The sequence below is a fragment of the Cebus imitator genome, unplaced genomic scaffold (genome assembly GCF_001604975.1).
Source record: "Cebus imitator isolate Cc_AM_T3 unplaced genomic scaffold, Cebus_imitator-1.0 Scaffold6, whole genome shotgun sequence".
NCBI classification, from domain to species: domain Eukaryota; kingdom Metazoa; phylum Chordata; class Mammalia; order Primates; family Cebidae; genus Cebus; species Cebus imitator.
This window is the reverse complement of record NW_016107321.1, coordinates 10,768,193-10,788,965: the sequence shown is the minus strand read 5'-3', so window position 1 is coordinate 10,788,965 and position 20,773 is coordinate 10,768,193. Positions and strand designations below refer to the sequence as shown.

The following is a 20,773-nucleotide window of genomic DNA, read 5'->3' as shown; positions in this document are numbered from 1 at the left end:
AGGTTTATAAATCTTTTTTTTTTTTTCAAAGTGAAAGCAAGTTTATTAAGAAAGTAAAGAAATGAAAGAACGGCTACTCCAAAGACAGAGTAGCCCTGAGGGCTGCTGGTTATCCATTTTTATGGTTATTTCTTGATGATATGCTAAACAAGGAATGGATTATTTATACCTCCCCTTTTTAGACCATATAGGGTAACTTATTAACATTGTCATGACATTTGCAAACTGTCATGGTGCTGGTGGGAGTGTAGCAGTGAGGACGACCAGAAGTCATTGCTATCTTGGTCTTGGGTTTTAGCTGTCTTCTTTGCTGCAACCTGTTTTATCAGCGAGGTCTTTATGACCTGTATTTTGTGCCGATATTTATATCAGCCTGTGACTTAGAATGCCTTAACCATCTGGGAATGCAGCCCGTAAGTTCCAGCCTCATTTTACCCAGTTCCTATTCAAGATGGAGTTGTTCTGGTTCACATGCCTCTGACATTTCCGCCCTCCTTTTTATAGAGGAACTCTTAATCGTAAGGGCTGCAGAGAGATGAAGATCCATCTTCTGTAACTTCTTCAGGCAGAATGGGGCGATAATATTCCCGCCTAACTCTTAGGGGCTCTTGTGTTCAGAGTAGACAGAAGCTCAGTCAGAAAGCATCAGTATGGCGAGGGCCATTCATGACTCTTGAGTTTTGACAAGAGATGATATCTGGAAAATTAATAAGTGTTTAGTTTAAGAACACAGTAAGTTTGTCCTGTACTCCTACACAGAGTATAACAGCAATATATTCCACAAGAGTAAAGCAAAATAAGGAAAGCTGTTCCAAGTAAACTAAATTAGAAGGCTTTTCATGAACTGGGCAACTAAGTTCATGAAACTGTTAGAACTAAGCTGATACGGGGTTGCTAGCTGATGGTAATGTGCCCAGAATTAGAACACTGATCCAGTTTTTTACATTACCCATCCCTCTTGTTTCTTCTGAGCAGCAGTCAGAGATCCCTGGTTGGTTTACGGGAATAAGCAGGGTTAACCTAAATTGCAGAAACAAATTTTAAAACAACTAATGAGTCTAGAATTTAATAACAAGTGTACCATAACTTTTGAAACATAGATTCCCTTCCTTTTTCTTTTTTTTTTTTTTTTTGAGATGAAGTCTTACTCTGTCACCCAGGTTGGAGTGCAGTGGCATCATCTTGGCTCACTGCAACCTCCACCTCGTGGGTTCAAGTGATTCTTCTGCCTCAGCTTCCCAAGTATCTGGGACTACAGGCATGTACCACCATGCCTGGCTAACTTTTGTATTTTTAGTAGAGACGAGATTTCACCATGTTGGCCAGGATGGTCTCAATCTCTTGACCTCATGATCTGCCCATGTCAGCCTCCCCAAGTGCTGGGATTACTGGCAGGTTCCCATTTTTACTAAAAACAAATCATGGTAAGACTGATTTGCTTTATTATACTTGGCCTGGTTATAAAGTGCAAGGAGAACAATTATTTTTCACATAAGCTCTTTTTAAATTGACATTGATTGAACTCTGTTCCATAGAAAGAATTTCAGATCAGACTTTTTAAGCTGAGCCCAGCCATGGGTTTGTACTCTTAAATACCTGTGAGTTGGGTAAATTTATTTCCTCTTGAGGTCCCAAGATAACTTGGGGCTTCTGGACCTGACATAAAGTGACATTCTTTACTTACCGTAGGTCAGAAACCCTGTACAGGGACTGCAGGCAAGGTATGAGGCCAGTTCCCCAAGGGGGTTTTATTGGCTTTATAAGTCAAGTTTAATTCCTTAAAGAAAAACATACCATTCCGGTTAAAGCCTTGACAAAATAACCAATATTTGCAATTTCTGTAATTGTGTCCTATAACAAAAGAAAACAGATTCTTATTACACCTATGCAAATAACGGTACTGCCATAAGTTAAGAATACTTACAACTAGTTTCCAAATTCTGTAGAAATCAGGTAGAGAGAAACAAATGTCCTTCAAATTTTGTTCACAGGAGTACACTCAACTGTTAAAAGCTGTAAATAGCTCAAAAGGAAAGTTTTCTTGACTCTGAAAAGCAAAAAAAGATCAGCAATGTTCTAAGCAAACTTTAAAAGGTTATTTTAGTTTTTTATTGTTTTAGTAAATTTAGTTAACTCCTGTTTTTCTTGATATTTATGAACATTCCAGATCTTCATGAGAGTTCTGAAAGTTATTTCCTCTATTCTAACTTTACAATTTCGAAAGTTATCAGAAACCTGCATTTAAGAACACCTGTTAGAATTCTATAGTTGATTATAAACCATCTTCTAAAGAGGATTAAAATAAGACAACAATTGTCTGTGGATGATAAAAAGTTTTAGGACAGCCACTATTAAAGCCACAATTGATAAAGAAATTTGCTTACCTCTGTGGCACACAAAATTTTACACAACAGTTATAATGATTAATAACATACACTAAGTAATATTAGAATTATAGGAGTTCCATAACTTGGGAACATATACCAATAACACATATGCAAATATAGTCCAAGGAAAGCAAAACACCATTTCATATTTGATAATGCTTCCTCTATGATTTTTATAGCAAAAAGCCAAATTTCACTTTTACATTAATGTACTATTAATGTTAAACCTAATTTTTAATAAAACCTTATAGACATATTAACTCAATTTTAATGTCTAACCATAAGGTAAGTTTCTTACAAACATTTTATAACCCTTTACATTTTTTTGTGAAAGAGCAGATCAGTGCTCTGAGAAAAACCTGTTGTGCTTTTATGGCAATTCATGAGGCATTTAGGAAACCTAACACCTTTGAATGCCACATTTCTTGCATACATTCCTTTTTACAAATCCTTTCACAACTTACACAGAACGTCTGAGACATTCTTGGACTTACTGAATTGCCCTAAATATTCCTTCTTTTAAACAACAGTTACTTTACTTTAGGACAACTGCCATGTGTGTTCCTATGCAACAATTTTGCATGTTCTTCACATGTACCCCAAAACCTAAAATACAATAAAATAAATGGAAAAAAAAAAAAAAAAAAGAATTTACCATACAAAATCCTTTTATATATAAAATCTTTATTTATAATCTTCTTTTTATAGCTAGGAGGCATGGTAAATTCCACATGTCCCCAGGCCTTATCTAGAATTTAATGATTTAAAGTAGGTAAATTGAAAAATTTTCAAAAATCAAAGAAACAGTTTGACATTAAAGCATTTAGCAAATCTGATATCTGACCTTAATTTAGACCAAATGTCTACATTTTTAAGACATTTTATTTTACCAATAATCTTTAAAATTCTTTATTTCCAAAAGATTACTAAAGTCACATAAACAAAAAGGCATTCAAGTTTCTATTTTTCTGCCAAAATATTTGATTTAAGTGCTTATTTTTCTAAGCCAATTAATTAGAGCTGTTTTATATGTAAACATACAACGCATATAAATATACAGACAGACAAAGATTCAGCACTTGTAAGATTTTTCATTTGCCAGTTTCTTAATTGGATGACTGGCTTCAGGGTAGAGCCTTTGGAAGAACAGGGCCAGTAAAGGGGTCTTTGGTGCCTCCCATTTTTCCCAAGGAGTCCAGGCAGTTAGAGTTTGAAAGTCTGCTTTTAATTAAACTGAGTTTAACCATAGCACTCTTTAATAAAGTCCTTCTAGAATTTCTTATGCCAAAAGGCCAATATTTCTGGCTTTTGAACTTTACCAAAGGTGACCTCCCTGGTGCTTAGAGAAGGGAAAATTTCAGACAGTCCATGGAGGAGAATAGACAAGTTCACACAGGTATTAAACCAAAAATTACTTACTTTCTAGGGGGGATTGAACCTGAGCTGCCGCTGTGAAAGTGCAAAGCACTGGCTACTGAGCTACAATGTAGGACAGTCTCCATTTCCCTTCCCAGGAAGAGTCTAAAGTAGTTAATTTTCAGTTTGCAAAATATGATTTTTAGAGCTATGACATGAACCCTGAAATTCCTGTTTCTTTGATGGTGGAGACCAAGAGAAGGTGCCACCATGTGTTTAAAAGATCAGGCTCCCAAGGCCATAAAACAAGGTGTAGACTTCATCCAGTTTTTTTGTTTGTTTCTGAGACCTGCAGCCAAATCTGTTACTGATCAGCTTGCTAGATTGTCTAGAAAAGCAGGCTCACAGGTATTTTAAGCCTGTATTTTATCCTAAAGTATCCCTCAACACAGAAAAACAAATGCATAACACAAAATACACCAGCTTAAGACAGGCTTTAGAATTCTTTTTTGCATTAATCAAAATTTTGCAGAGGAGATGAACACTGATTTATTCATTTTATTGTATTACCATTCATTCAACCATCTGCATAGAGAGAAAGAAGCCAGACATCTGACTGGTAAGAAATTCTTACCCTTTTGCTAGCATTCCAGGCTTCTGGGTTCCCTTTCCCTGAGCAGACCTAGTGATCTGGCTTGCAACACCATTGCCTTGGCGGCCAAGCTGCATCCTATAGGAAAAGTATTTTTTTTTTCATTCTGGCCAGAGCAAAACACATGATAAAACATAGACATTAGACACTCTGCTTATCACCCAATATCAAACTGGCAAGGCTTAAATTTGCCCCAGATGGGCCCCATTATCTTTCATCCAACCCCCAACTTGGAGTTTCAGCACGTGGTCTCTGGGCAAGATGATTGCCCTGAGTAATAGAAAACATAAGAAAGGAAAAGGAGAAAGAGAAAAGCATCACCTGTAGCACTGTGGGGAAAATCAGGGAGGCCAGAGAAAGACCCACCCATTGCAGTGACACTGTAAACTTCAGGTGGCTACTTCTCAGTAGCAAAAGGATCTTTTCCAGCAATCCTATTGGCTCTCAAGTTTCCCCTTTTAGGGAGGAAAAAGCTCCCCATGTCCCACAATACTGTACATGTCCAACCCTGTCACCTACAGCCATCAGCAAAGAGTGCAAAACAGATTAATCCAAAGATAATAGCAATTAACATCCCATAGCATCAAACTTGTTCTTAGCCGAGAGGGACTTTACCAAGAGGGGTCTCTAATCCCCTGAATCTTAGAAGGGACTCTAGCCATCCTAAGTCAGGTCCCTAGCCCCGATCTATAAACTTTTAATTAACTCCCATCTTAATAGTTGCAATCAATGGAGGAATAGTTGATAACCTAGGTGAGAAAAGGTAAAAAATCAAGCATACTAGAAGTGTTAGCTAAAACCAAAAATACAGTAGTTACTAGAGAAAAATTTTAGTCCAAAAATCCAACTATAGAAACTTGGAAGGTGAGTGGTAGCATATGAGAAAAAAGTTATGGAGATTTTATTTCATGGAACAACAATATGATGACATAAACCATCTAACCTGTTGTAATTACAGGTCACATCAACAGAATTCTTGTGTCTAGAACTAAAGAAATGTTAGCCTCACTCTAATAGACAATACACTTCAGGAATGAAATAAGCAAATTAGATGGCATTCAGAGATGAATAACCAAGATGGTAGAGGGAATTAAAATAACTGCTCATGATTACTCTGAGAAATAGAAGGCTCAGAAAGCACAACATGGTTATCTTCATATACTTAAAGAAACATGAACAGGAAATTGGACTTAACCAATATAGCCCCACTTATTAAAGCCAATGGGTAGAGATTACAGAGAATGCTATTCCAGTACAGCCAAAGGAAAAAAAAATTTAAGCCACTTTCTTGAGATGTGATAGAGATGGGTTTTCACCATGTTAGTCAGGATGGTCTCGATCTCCTGACCTCGTGATTCACCCACCTCAGCCTCCCAAAGTGCTATGATTATAGGTGTGAGCCACCATGCCCGGCCAAGTTTAGAATTTTCTAAACTATGGGTTACAGAGGTTTTTCTTGTTACTGGAGCCTAATAATCAAACGTCAGCATTTTGCCTACATGAAAAGGACATTGAAGTGATTCAGATATTAAGATTTGACGATTAGGGAATGAGAGGGATTGGCCCTTTGAATAAGGTTTTCGGTTTTCGCAAGCTCTACTAGCTTCTTGTAGTATACTACTACAGTGAAATGCTAATGTGGTTCATGAATGGGAAGCTCTATAGACAAATATTAGGAAATCTGGCCTATCTTATTATGTTTATACATATTGGGGACTGATAATATGTATAAAAGGCTTTGAAAAGCCCTGGTGTTTGTGTATGTGTGTGTGTGTGTGTGTGTGCGGTGTGTGTGTGTGTGTGTGTGTGTGTGTGTGTGTATTACATACATACACATTTCATTGTCTAAGCAAAATTCCTCCAGTTCTCCAATTTATCTGAGCACAGGCCACTTTTCAAGGGACATCTCACAGGATAAAGGTTTCACTAAGCAATGTTTAAAAGCCACTGTAGATCATCAGTCCTAGCTAGGCATGAATCTATTCAAAATTCAGTGTTTCACTGGAATAAATGGCAAGGTCTTGTAATTCTAGACATTAATCAGAATCCTAAAATTGATTATTAAACTCTTATTCTTACTCATTAAACATGTATACTCTAAATACTTCAGTATACAAAAATACATTAAAATTTCATACCTCTGAAAATAGAGCGAGGTTTTCCCTTTTGTTTTATTTGGGTTTTCACTTTTGCTCTGCTTTGTTTTCTGGTTATAAGAAAAAAATCTATGTAGCTTTGGGGTATAAATCGTGGAATTACGATACACAGCTAAGAATAAGCATTATAATAGACACATTGTTCTGTTTTTGAATGAAATATCTTTGCAGAAAATAGATTTCCTTTAAAAGTCATCTATACTTAACTGTGAGCATACCAAGGGCTAACAATTACAATATTTTCCTGTGAAAGAATGTGAGATTGGAAGCCAGAGAGCCTGGGTTCTGGTGCTAGCCCTAGTGGAGACCACGTGTGTGAGTTTGTCATCTCATGGCTTAAGAGCTGCTTATGGTTGCTTACGAGATCCCTTCACAAGCAGGAGTTTCTGAGCTTTCTTGACTACTCATGAATTAGGACTCGTTTCTGGGTTTGACTGATTATACCATTCAGACTCCAGGACCAGCTTCTGTTAGAGAACAATAAATGTAATGGCCAAAGCTTTCTTTTATGAAAGAAAGATGTATTATATTGAACAAAATAAGGCCATATTCACAGCAGAAGAACACATATGGCAGATCAAGTCTGGATCTTTTTAACTACAAGATTATATGCCACCTCTCCTTGAATTCTTCTTTGCTGAAGTTGGAGCCCTTGTACTGTAGATTCTGTACGTCTGATTCAGGCAATGGAACTTGGAAAGAGGGATAAGTTTCCTATTATTATTATTTAGGTACATGGAGATCTTTGCCTATGAGTCATCAGCTCCCATGGTTTTCTGTATGGTTCTGTTTTTATGGTTTCTGAAATGAATGAGATTTTGAAGCCTATTACTGGCTGAAACTCTAATCAGCTTCAAAAGTACCCAAGCCTGTTATTGCCTTCAATTGTAACTTTGGATGGCATCATAAAGAAAAAAGAAAAAATGGAAGTGGAGGAAAGTGGCCACAAAATGAAAATATTAAACCAGCTTTCCTCCTCCAATGCACCTGGGCACGTCACTTCACCTCTCAAGGTTATGTTTGCTTCCATAGATCAACAACATTGAAAAGAATCTCTTCCATTTTCTTTAGCTCCAAAAGTTCAGGAAATATACACCAATCTTTGTGTGGATAAAGATTAAAAGTGCCTTAAATCAGCTTCAGTTTGAACCTTAAAAGCTTTTCAAACATTTAATTTTTTTAAATAGGACAAAAAATAGCCAAAAGGGATTTGCTAGTTGACTTCTCGGAAAAACTATAGTTTAAAAAACTGTTGACAATAATAGAAAACTGATAGCAGAGAATTGTGTTATATCTATTTATCTAACATATATATCTAAGTATCATATCTCATGTCAAATGTCAAATCTACTAGCTGTACTGTGGTTATCATCAGAAAAGAAACTCAGCTTTAGAAAGCAGTAGGAAGTTGCAAAACTGCAAAGGATGTCTTAGCAAGCAAGCAGGTTGGCTTGTTACAATTATATGGGTGCTAGAAATAGACAATGTGACTCAGTGAGCCAGAGAAAAGCCACTTATTATAACACAGCAAACAGCAGGAGTATCAGCATCGTAATGCCAGCTCCTTTGCCTTTACTTCTCATAATGTGACACAATGAACCCAAATTGCTGCTACACAAACAGTGAGTTACAAAGCAGCTGAGGAGCCCAGAGACAAAGGTTCAGTGTCTTTTGTAGCAAGCAGTGAACAAACCAGTCCTCCTTCTCCAGGAGTCAGGGTCTCAAAGTGGTCATACTGTGGTCCTCATGTGGTCAGGCAGTGAAGGTTGTTAATTGACTAGCTGTAGAAACAACTCAGGGTGAGAAGATAATTAGATCTTGCAGTTCATCTCAGTCAGCAAGAATGAGTAGGGTTGTTCCAGTGGAGTGCCTCTCCTGATAATTCATGTTCAGCCTAGCATATCCTTGGCTGCACTTAAATTTTTATATGATTACATCACCCCATCAGCAACTTGAATTAGACATACTGACAAGGACTATGACCAAATCTGTTTCCCCTTATTTCAGTCAATACTGGATTAGGGCTATTGACGACAGAATCCTATCCATAGGATGAGGTCAGTCTGCAGTATTGACCTCAACCATGTGCTCCAAGATCCAGACCCAACTGAATAAGTCACAGAGAAGACTAACAGGTCAAATTTCAGATGAGCACCTAGCTTCCTTTCTTACGGTATGCATAGATTGCTCCACCATATGCATATGCATACAATCATCTGCATGGATTGCTCCACTGAACCCTGGGTATTAATCCAAACACAACAGGAACAGTTGGCACTCACCTCCTGCAAATTCATACAAATTCCATACAAACTCCATACAAATTCAGAGAACACCATCAGAAGATTTTCTGATGCCACAGTGCATAGATGAGGACGTTAAATCCAGCCGATAAATCTAGCAGTGGTACCAGCTGGCAATCAGAGCTGTTACTTATCTCTGATTATTTTGCCAACTGAGGGGCTGGGATTCAGAGACAAAAAGGGCATGGATTATTCCCTCCTCTAAGCATCTCCGGGGTGTAAGGTGTTCTTTCCCCAGTGGGTAGGGGTGCCAGGGAGGCAGTGAGTCCATAATGCCAAGGGTCTACCTCCAGGTGGAGACTGTTTCCCTTTCCAGAAGCCTGGAGTTGAAAAGGGCCCCCTGGGTGGTCTGCTGCAACATCCTGCTACATTGACCCAAGTGCCACCTGCAGCTTAGGTCCCCAGCCATACATGGCAGGCATTTTGATCAGGGTGTACATAGGACTCAACAGGAGGCATGCATAGATAAGGCACATCTTGTCTCTAAAACTTAAATAGTCCAATTAAGTGCCAGGCTTCCTTTCTCTTAGGAGAGCCATAGAGCAAAGAATGTTTTCTTTACTGTCTAGGATCAACTTTTGAGTCTTAGTACATATCACTTTGAAAATTTTGACTTGGGTGGTGGGTTCTGTATCTTATCAGAATTAAGTCTTTCTAGGCCTTCATGTAATTTAGCATCTGCTAATATTATTGAAGCCTATCAATAGAGTATCATCAATATAATAAGGCTAATTTCTCTGCAAAAATAAAAGAGAGAGAGAGAGGCTTGTCCTGTGTTTTGATCCACCTGCTGGCAATAAATAGCAGGGAAATTCAAGTAGTACTGCAACAGCCCAGGAAACATGTTTTGGAGAGTCAGCCAGAGAAGGGGTCTTAATATTTGGGTGCAAAGGGGATTGAGAAAAATACATGACCAAAGTCCAAAATGGTACACCAGTTGCTATCACAGGGAATTGATTCATTTACAGTCACAAAGTCTGTAACAGCCAGAACTATAACACCAAGTATATTCAGTTGGCAGCGATCTACCACAAGCCTCCAGATTCCCTTTAGCTTTTTTCCACTGGCCACACAAAGCTGTTACATTGAAATATTACATTTTCATGAGTCCCATTGTATTTAAGTCCTTGATCAAGGCTGTGGTTTCCTTTTCTCCTTCTGGAATTCTAAATTGTTTTTTTAAAAAAACTTAGAAGAGAATCAAAGCCAATCTGTGATCAGTTGTGCATGCAATCCTCTATCCCTCTCTACAAATGGCTCTTCCAATCAAGAAAATCTCTCCTGGACATCATGAGCATTTACAGAACAAGAATGTAAATTATCAATACCAATTACACATTCAGCCCTGGGAGCAGCCAAAGTAGTAGGTAACAGAGCTCTAAATAGCCTTGCCCAGTGGCTACAGTTACTTTCTTTCCCTTTTTTTTCTGTTTCAAATCTGGTTAATTAAATGTGTGCTCCTTACAAGAGAAGGACCTTAAGAGAACCTGGTACTTAGTCATTTGAGCATGGATATCAAAAACAGACACAGGCAGCGTGGTGGTTCCTGTTTGTAATCCCAGCGCTTTGGGAGGCTGAGGCGGGAGGATCACTGGAGGTCAAGAGCTTGAAACCAGACTGGTCAATGTGGGAAACCCTGTCTCTACTGAAAATACAAAACTTAGATGGGTGTGGTGGTACATGCCTATAATTCCAGCTACTCGGGAGGCTGAAGCATTAAGAATTGCTTGAATCTGGGAGCTGGAGGTTCCAGTCAGCCAAGATTGTGCCACTGCACTTCAGCTTGGGTGACAGAATTTGGCTCTGCCTCAAAAAAACAGAAAAGAAAATCTTCTTGGACTGGCCATAATGTAATCGCTAAAACAGAAATTCAGAGTAGCAAACCTTATTATGGGACATGATTCTATCTCAATGATGTAATTTGAACAGTGGTTTAAAGCATAGGTTCCCACGTGAGACAGCCTTGGTGCGCATGCTCTAAGGCGTAACCTTTCTTACTCCTTCGTTGCACCAATGCAGCCAAGTGTGGAACAGCCCCTCTGTCAGCTGATCAAAGCATCCCTGGACTTCTTTCCTTTCCCTGTCCCCATGGATCTACATCTTGGTACTCTCTCTGGGAATGTGTTACCCTTCAGATGCATACAATTGTAACTTAAAACCTGACACAGTTGTGCTTCCCCACCTAAGAGCCCAGAGTGTTCTCTCAGTCCCCTAGCCCATCGGAGAGCAAACAGAAAACCATGGCAGTTTGTTAGATTTTATCCCTCACTTCTCAGCCTCCATCTGTTGACTCAACTCTTGTTCATCAGCAGGTAGGAGAGAGGTGGACCACTCGCTGCCCACCTTCTGCACCATTTGGGCCAGAATATTTGCTACCAGACCCGGGGAGATCACAAATGTCCCTGAACCCAGCTTATGAGTTCTTGCCATTTTATTCCTCCAAAAAGTTCTTGTCTGTCTTGGCACCCTGCACTTTGTGCCATTTTAGGAAGACTCTCAGCCTCTTAGAAGATAGGTGGCAAGAAGTAACAGGATTCCAAAGGAGATGATTAAGCAAGCAAGTAGATTGCTTTGCCACAACTCTATAGTTGCCATAAGTAGACAAAAGACTCAGGCGATTGACTACTCACAGCACAGCAAATAGCAGAAGCTTTAGCATGATAGTGCCAGTTTCCCTACTCCCAAATCCTACAAGGCAATATGACTGGACCAGATGGCAGTACACACACGGTAGGTTGTATCACAGTTGAGGAACCCAGAGCTGAAGTCTCAGCACCAGGGAAAGCAATAAACAAGCCTCCTCTAGGAGCAAGCGGCCACATCGTGGTCAGTGCTGTAGTTGTCTGTGCCTACCTTAGTTGCCTGTGTGATCAGCTGCAGAAATGATCAGAGTCGGAGGACAGTTAGGCCTTGCAATTTGTCAGGGTCAGCAAGGACGTGCAGGGACACTCTTGGCCCATGATGGACTTCCTGTTCCTAAAGGGAGAATGATCTGATCTATTCTTTATTCTTAGACAACATGTACTGAAATATTTAAGGGTAAAACATCAAATGGTTTAAAAAGGTGTGTGTGTGTGTGTGTGTGTGTGTGTGTGAGAGAGAGAGAGAGAGAGAGAGAGAGCGAGAGAGAGAAAGCAAATGGTAAAGCACATGGATAAAGAAAATTTACCAAAATAAAATTTTTTTAATGATCTTTTATCCCTTTACACTTACTATACAAACAGCTCCTTTCTTTCTCCTCAGCAATATTATAATGAGTGATAGCAACAATTATTTGTTAATTATAAAACTTGTTCTAATTCCACAGTCCTCTTTCCTTACCTGAAAATAGAAGACCACATTTCCATGTCTCTGGGCAAATATTATTATTGTTCAACCTATATGCCCGTTTTACGGTGGGAGTCAGGTGGGGTGTACTTCAAATCAGTTACAGGAAAAAAAGTCATTAATTTTGAGAATTGGGAAAAAATAAAAAACTCTTTATCTAGAAATAAGCTTAGAAGTACTGAAAAAAGCATTGCTTTTCTTTTAAAATCTTGGTCAAGTCATAAATGATTTTAGGCTAAAGAAAGGGAAAAGGTGAAAAGGGGGGAGAAAGAGTTTGGATTAAAATGTATTTTCTAAGGAAATTATCAATAATATCTCTATGATGACTAGTAAACAGTTCTTCTCAGCAGTGTACACAAATTCAAGAGCATTTTCATAATGAGCCAGAAGACTATTCATAGTATCTGAAGAGATTGATTAATGTCTTGACATTTAAGAAAAACTCAGGATTGCAGGTGAAAGTATACGTAAAGGTCTTCAATACAGTTCTTATGGGCAGAAGATGCCCAACTAGCGTGTGCTGCAACCACATCTGAAATGTTCACTGTCTTTGCTCCTTCTCTCCTTTCAGCTAGAAAATCTGGAAGCAGAAACTTCTCCATTGCCCTAACAGGGCCTCATGCCATTCCGACCTTCACCAAGCTTAGAAGCCACCATGTATGTGGAAGCAGGTTGCTTCAAGAATGCACAGGAAGCTCTAATTCTCTAGGAATGTGTGTGCTTTTAGGTCATCCAACCTCTCTCCTCTCTGGCCACTCCACTCTGCACATTAGAGGGACAGACAAAGTAAGTGGAGCATTTGGAAGGAAAGGAATATACCACACTGACAAGTCCAGTTTGTGCAAGACACCCAATGGAACCAAAACCCACCATGGCATGTGAATTGAAGTCATCATAAAAGGTGACCCTTCTGTCTGTAATATATTGTTTTCAAGCAAATATTTATGACCTCATTAAAGAAAAATCACCTTTGTTAAGTTCACCATAGTAACACACAAAGTAAATGCTACCTCTGATCAAAGCACCTTGTATGGAAGGTCCAAGTCCTGCTAGTGCTTTGCAAGGGAATGAATGCATTATGCTATTTTTGACCTTTAATGTTCACCTTAAACTTAGCATGTGGCTAAGACATCATTTTCACCTCTGTTTCTTGTTTTTGTATTGTTTAAAAAAATAGCATCTCTCTCTCATCTAGCTCCATAACTGCAAGGGAAGAAATTAGCATGAAACATAATCTGAAACACAGTAATATGTCAGGCTGTAGAAGAGTTGAATCTCATGCACTGCAAATACTTCCAAAGAGTCGTCATGGGGGATTTTCCATTCTCAGGCCTTCAATGGTTTGTTTCCTGGTTTTAAATGTGCAGTTTTCTTGCTCCTATTTAAGTGTTCACAAAAGGTAATAGTCAATGAGCTCATCACTTCACCCATGCAGGAAGTCAAGCATTAAAATGTGCTATTTCTCACTGGTTTCTCCATGCTGCATGCTCCCCACATATTATTTTCTTTTTTAAACTCAGTTTAGAATTCTTATGCCTTTTGAATCAGCGTGATAAAATGACAGATGTTCTTGTTGATTGCCAGAACAGTTTAAGCTATTTTTTTAAAAAAATAGATCCAATAAATGTAATCTCAAGACAGAAAGACTGAAATGACCATATAGAAAAGTGTGTCATCTACTTTTCAATCCTGTGTAGCTACTTGGACATGAAATATTAACAATCGTCCAAAAATATTTTCCTGAAGATTGTGTTTATATAATGTCATCACCAATATTTGGTCTTTTTGGTCTCTGCTTAATGTCAAGATTTCCTTTGTAAAGTGTCAATCTTCTAAATAGTTTCTCTAAGACAATTCTCTTTGACTGGTTTTCTTTGTTGTAAAATATAGTAGAGATTTGGCAATCACCCATTTTACTTGATCTAGGTAGACAGCCAAGTCAGATGGCTTATGCCGAGAAGCTCTCCCCTTTGAACTTTTGTCAGCATTGATTAAGTGAATCAAATACCATGTAGTTATCTATGAAGATACCAGTAAAAAAACTAGGCTGCTGACTTCTGAGTATTTCTCAGTCTACAATCTGCCAGAAGACTCCATTGTAAAATTTGCATTTCTTCATCGATCTGACAAGGCGCAAATATGTGCCAGATATCCGAAAGCAATGTTTCTGGAAAACATCTGTCGTGGATCAGAATAACTGAATTTACCCTCAGATCTATTGGCTCTAGTTATGTGGACTCAACCCATGTGTTCAGTAGATGAGAAAAAAACAAAATAAGAGTTTTAGTGTTTCCTTCTGATGAAGCCTCATGTTTGTTTGTAACAATTTCTATTTCTCAAATATTATGTTCCATAACAGACATGTATTATGTTTAATTTTTTATATTTTCTTACCAAAGTAACTAAAACTAGGACCTTAGAAAGATTTAGAATGTTAAATAAGTATATTAGTGTGTATATATTTACATGTATACACTACTAGAGCTTCCATAAGTAAAATGGATAATTCAAAGAGAACACAATGAAATATTTGTAGGTAAATAACTGAGGAGGAAAATTCATGCTTTTCATGGGCTATGATGGTTTCTCTCAAGGGATGACATAGTATTGCTTCTTCTCATCAGGCTGTTTTTCAACAATCATTGTTTCTGTCTAACAGCAGCTCCTAGTATGAATTACCTGGCACATTGTTGAGAGCAACTTCACCTTCAAGTAGGCCCTGATCTATCTTTTCCCACAAATGTCATGTGTTTGAACAAGTTTCTTCCATGTCATTTTTGAGACTCGACACAGAATACACAATAAAGGGGGTTATTTTTTAAAGGACATTCTAAAGTAAACAATAAATAAGTGCATGTCAACATTTTTCTTCAAAACCATTTTTAAGGAAAATTTGTTAGAACCTCCTGGCAATTCCAAGGTAAGTAGCAACATGACACCCTGACTCAACTAGATGGGCTAAGGTTTCTGATAAAATCTGACAACAAAGAAAATGGAATATTCTGCTTTTTTCTTCCTTCTAATTTCTCCCTTGCCTAAGGATGAGAGTTCTTCCTGGGTTGCTATCCCAGAAATGCAGACTGTAAATAAGGGGCAGAAGTTTTGCTTCTTCACCTGATCACTTGCTATGGAAATTCTAGTTTATTGTGTCCCAAGTAGTTAGTGATCTTTTCTCCTTCAGTCTCCACGGTTACTTTGCTCCTGCACCTCTCTTTACTTGCTAATCATTAGAAAAGAAAGAAGAGGAAAGAGACTCAACTGGGGCAATGGTGAATCCCTAGGACTCTGCTATTAATGGCCTCATGGGAAAAGGGTATCTGTCCTCAGAAGGGGATTTGATCATACTTTTGTTTTAAGCCTCTAGCTGTAATATTCCAGACCTACCTTAACAATTTAATGATGTTGAATAAAAGAGTATAGTGAAGAAGCTAAAATTTGAGCTTCAGGGTCATGCAGACCCACATCTGAACAAACTGAAATTTTTTGGCTTTGTGGTTTTGAGCAACATATTTAAGCTTTCCTAGTGTCAGTCTTCCCTTGAAACCATGGATAATAGCAACCTTACTGAATTGTGCTAAAGATTAAGTGACATGATATATACAAAAAGCTTCGCCTACCAGGCAGCAAATGCTTTCCATTTGCAATGAAAATTACAAATGAAAACTATCAATACCAAAACAACAAGGGAAACTTGGGAAATTCACTGGGAACAACCTCTGCTCACCTTTGGCACAAAACCCTGAGAGAAACCTCCTTGAGAAGACAGGAAGACCCTCAAGGGGAGCCTTCTGTCATAAACAACCCCAACAGGGCTGTCAGAAGGAGGACTGCTAATCTGGCCATTTGAAACACTTCTCAACATTGAAATAGATAGTTGCAGTTTTAAAATAAACACTTCTAAGACAGTTATGAGGAGGTAAGAGAACATTTATTTTCTTCAATAATATGACTGTGTTGATAAAAGTGATATCCATTCACTTGCAAATTTTATTATTGAAAAGGTCTCACTTAGCTCATTTAGTATTACCAAAAAATGCTAACAAATTCTGTTTCCAGCATTATCACAGCATGCCTTTTACATCTCAGGAGCTAGGCAAAAGTTGAAATTCAGAAACATAGATATGAAATGCAACTAAGATACAAAGAAAATACCTCTGAAAAGATTCTCACCATATTTGTCACAAAGCCACCAAAACATTCAAAGTCTTTACTTAAGTCTATTTATATGTTTAAAAGCTAAAAACAAGATATTTTTGGTAATTCTTCAATTAAATATTTCATGTAAATATGTGGAAATAAGATGCATACTACATCTCTCATATAATAATCAGTTTTATATAGACATAGTCTCCATCGACTGATAATTACCAAGATAAGATGGCACTAGAAATTTCTCCAGCTTATGCCATGAATATTGTAGAAGCAGATACTGTCTGTTAGGGTATTACAAATTCTAGAGGGTTCTAGCCAAAGCAACCTAAGAATAGGACATGGTAGCTTAAGTTTCTCAGCCTCTCAACTGGCCACACACATCCAAGTTTTGGTCGAACAATTCTTGAGGTCAATCAGAACCAAAAAACTGTTACTGGAAGAAACATTATCCTCTTCATAGAAATATCCACCAACAGAAAATTAGTTTCTTAAGGAATCCTTACTGCCATTTTAGAAACATCAAGATTATTGCCTAGATTCTCAACATAATTCTTTACTCATAGGTCTATTGCTTGGGCTCAGGAAAAGAGTGAGAACATGAAACTTTGTAAATGTCTGGGACTACCCTATTTCCCCCAGTTTGAGATGGTTCAGGATCTATAGTCATAGAAGAGGGCATGCAGATTCCATTTAAGACCACTGCCAGTAAGGTCTAAGGCAAAAGTCAAAGAGTTCAACTCTGGGACATCCATTAAAGAGCCATTTAATCCATCTAATTACAAACAATTTTACCCATAGTCAATGTTCCCCACTGTCATCAAAAACGTTAAAAGTACAAGGAATTGTGTACATTACAAACTGCTCCAGAAGCAAAACCAAATGTGGATAGCATTGTGAGGGGCAGTGTGTGGCAAATGTTCAACCTTTTGTTATGTAATACCACCATGATATTTCTTAAAGCAGTAGACAGATGAGTCAAGTTCAATTTAATGCAAACAGTATTACTGTGTCCTAAGCAATTCTGTTACCTGGAAAGGGATCTGATCCCAATCCCAAAAGAGGGTTCTTGAACCTTATGCAAGAAAGAATTCGGGGGAGTCCATAGAGTAAAGTGAAAGTGAAACAGGTCAGAGTCAATGGTCTTGTTGTCTAAAGTGTTATCCGAGGTTGTCTCACAACCAAGAAAATTAAGGAGCATGGACACAAAGGGTGAAGTTGGAGTGAAAGTTTAATAAGCAAAAGAAGAAAGCTCTCTGCAGCAGAGAGGGGAGCTCAAGAGAGTTGCTGTTTTTATAGCTGAATCCAAAGCTTTTATCAGAAACTCCTCTCATCTCCGTAGCTATTTGAGTAACTTCTCTTATCTGAAAGCTATCTCTACAACTGCCTCTATATATGCAGCTGCGGGATGTCTCCAGGAGAGCACAAAACGTAGCTTCTCTTGTTTGTATAATTGTGGGTTTAAGTAAGCTTCTATCCTCCCTGTGCAAGTTCCCATGGAGCAGAAAAAAGAAGGAAACTTTTTCCTGGGAGCCTGCTAATTGCACAATGAACAAAAGGCTTCTATGCTGGGCCTTACCTTCTAACAGTGCAGCAGTTAAAGTCCGAGTTTTCCCCAGGCTGATCCATTTTTGCCTGTAGCTGTGATTTTTCAGGCAGGCTGCTTCTCCAAGGACTAGTCTTAGCTATCTACCTAAGTGATGTTTCCTTTTCTTCTCCCTCTAAAGCAAGTTTATTAGGAAAGTAAAGGAGCAAGGAATGGCTACTCCACAGGCAGTGTAGCCCCAAGGGCTGCTGGTTGGCTATTTTGTGGTTATTTCTTGATTATATGCTAAACAAGGGGTGGCTTATTAATGAGTTTTCCGGGAAAAGAGTGGGCAATTCCTAGAACTGAGGATTCTTCCCTTTTTAAGACCATATAAGGTAACTTCCTGACATTGCCATGGTATTTGTAAACTGTCATGGTACTGGTGGGAGTGTCTTTTAGCATGCTAATGCATTATAATTAGTGTATAATGAGCAGTGAGGACAACCAGAGGTCACTTTTGTTGCCATCTTGGTTTTGGTGGGGTTTGGCCAGCTTCTTTACCACATCCTTTAATCAGTAAAGTCTTTGTGACCTGTACTTTGTGCCAAACTCCTATCTCTTCCTGTGACTTAGAATGCCTAACCTCCTGATACCTAACCCAGTAGGTCTCAGCCTTATTTTACCCAGCCCCTATTCAAGATGGAGTTGCTCTGGTTCAAACACCTCTGACACATGAATCACAAATATAAGAACCATTGACACTGAGATTTTAGGGGAGGAAAAATAGATTGAGAGTGAACTAAAAGTACTTTTGTAACAAGGTACTTTCCACACAATATTGAATAAATGCAGTGTATATATTTTTAAAAGAATTTTAAGAGCTGAGAAATTATTAGAGTTAAATGTATCAATTTTTAAAGCAAGTTCTGACTCAAATATATGAAAATATTATTCTAGACCCTAGGCAGATACTCAAAGAAAGATCGATTTTCTAGGGGTTTTTCCCATCATGCATTTTAAACAAATTTAAGAATATGCTTTTTCAATTCACTTTGCATTTCTTACCTTGTACTGAGAACTTCATTAGAATCTGCACTTGAAATTGCACTTAAACTTTACAAAATTACAGAAGAAGTTATTTTCCACAGGTATGCAGTGGAATGTTAAAACTCAAGACGTTAGTTCCTAGGAACACTCCACCCCATACCTACAGAAATGGGGTGCTATTTCCATATGATCTCTGTGACACATGGGGTGAGCCCTTCTTTTCTGTCTCAGTCTCAAAAGACAGTAAGTCTTTGATCCATTTGCATCGAAAAGTACTTCATATGCTCGAAACTAAAATAAAACTTTATTGCAATACATTAATATGCTCCTAGAACATACCACTAGGTCTGAGACAATGCAGAAGGTTCATTATTTATTTGGGAAGAGCAAGGTAAGAATCAAGTAGAAACAATAAAGGGAAGGAAAAGAGATGAAAGCTTACTCATCTTATCCAGTCTATCAGTGGAATTATTTGGCAACACATGCTGCCACTCAGAGAAAGTAGTTCTCCTCACTACATTTTACACAAAGAAATTATCTCTAAAGGCACTCAGACATTTTGTAGAGCAAGTAGCAATTCTACTGAAAGTTGCAAAGTTTCCGTAGAATCTCTCAGACCAGATACAGGACCTACCAAAGGCCACAGCTGAGCAGAAGCATCTACATTAGACAGTTTTACCCTCTGTGTTTCAGGAAAACTTCTGTCCTGTGGGAGCAAAACAAAACTATACTAGTTTTTTGTTAGTGTAAAAATTGCCCAATATTAACCAGATCAGCCCAAAATGTTTCAGGGAAAGAATAGATATATTTATGTTTTTCAGATGATGTATCTTCATTTTCAATTTTGAAAGAACAGTAATATTAATTATATCCCATGCAGCGGGATAGGGACAATTTTGATGGTACTTGACTTTGCCTCTATCATACATCTCAATGATCTATTGTCATCCAAAGCTATTTCATGAATCAAATATAGTTTACTACCTCCCCTACAATTGTGTACATAAAACTCAAACCTCGTAAGCAATAAACCTCTTTCATTACACAGGTTTAGATTTAGAGGTTTATTGCTTAAGTTCCAACTAATAGTATCACATTCTTAGCATAAGCATACTCATAAAGAAAAATAAGTATCTGTTTTGGTTCTAAAGAAAGAGCACAGAAGTCCTTTGAGATAGTGGAGAAAATTCATCTTGATATTGTCACATGCACTATAATAGGAATATTTAGCAACAAAAAGCTTCCAGAGAAAGGTGGTTTCCAATATTACCTGCAACTTCCTTTGCAATTTGACTTTTGAAAGGACCTGAAAGTTGAAAACAGGCTATCATATCCCATTTGCTTTCAGTCTCTTAAATTTTCACTCTTTTGCTTCAAATGCATAATGTTTTATTTAAATTTTCACTGCCCACCAAGGCTAGAAATTTTTCAATGAATACACAGGGTTACAAAATACCAAGTGGAAATGAGAGAAGTGGTATAAACCAAGGAAGATGTAGAAGAGAAAAACAGGAAATAAAGGGACAACCATTTTCCTAAGAGTAAAATTTAACATGCACTGAACATCATGCGCGAGCTTCATTAATTTAAGCAGAGCAAAACTGCTTTAATTAACAAGTATCAGTGAGAAAGGAGAGGAGATTACATTTGTGTGACCTAAAGGTTGTAATTCACTGTCTAAGAGGACAAAGACAAAGAAGTTCTGGGAAGGAGAACAGCAATTATTTTCCCCCATTTCAAGAAGGGCAGAAGTGTCCCAACACTACACAATATTTGCAAAATTCAAATGTCTCATAGGCTTTCTTCCCCTGGTTCTCTCAGGAGCTGGGTTTCTGGGTTGCAGACGTGCTTTTCATATTCTGTACCTG

General features: G+C 38.0%; 1 protein-coding gene across 5 annotated transcripts in view; it reads left to right on the top strand.

The window, feature by feature from the left end:
- OPRM1 (opioid receptor mu 1) overlaps window positions 1-18,310 on the top strand; it is a 109,175-nt gene extending 90,865 nt beyond the window's left edge. For 4 of the 5 annotated variants that reach the window (XM_017538876.2, XM_037742071.1, XM_037742082.1 and 1 more), the window contains exon 4: window positions 12,753-18,310. In XM_017538876.2, the coding sequence (XP_017394365.1) occupies window positions 12,753-12,791 (39 nt within the window). In that variant the 3' untranslated portion in view covers window positions 12,792-18,310. Of the gene's footprint in view, window positions 1-4,336; window positions 5,340-12,752 lie in introns of those variants that run through there. The other variant, XM_037742072.1, reaches the window with a different exon arrangement.
- The last annotated feature ends 2,463 nt before the right edge of the window (window positions 18,311-20,773 follow it).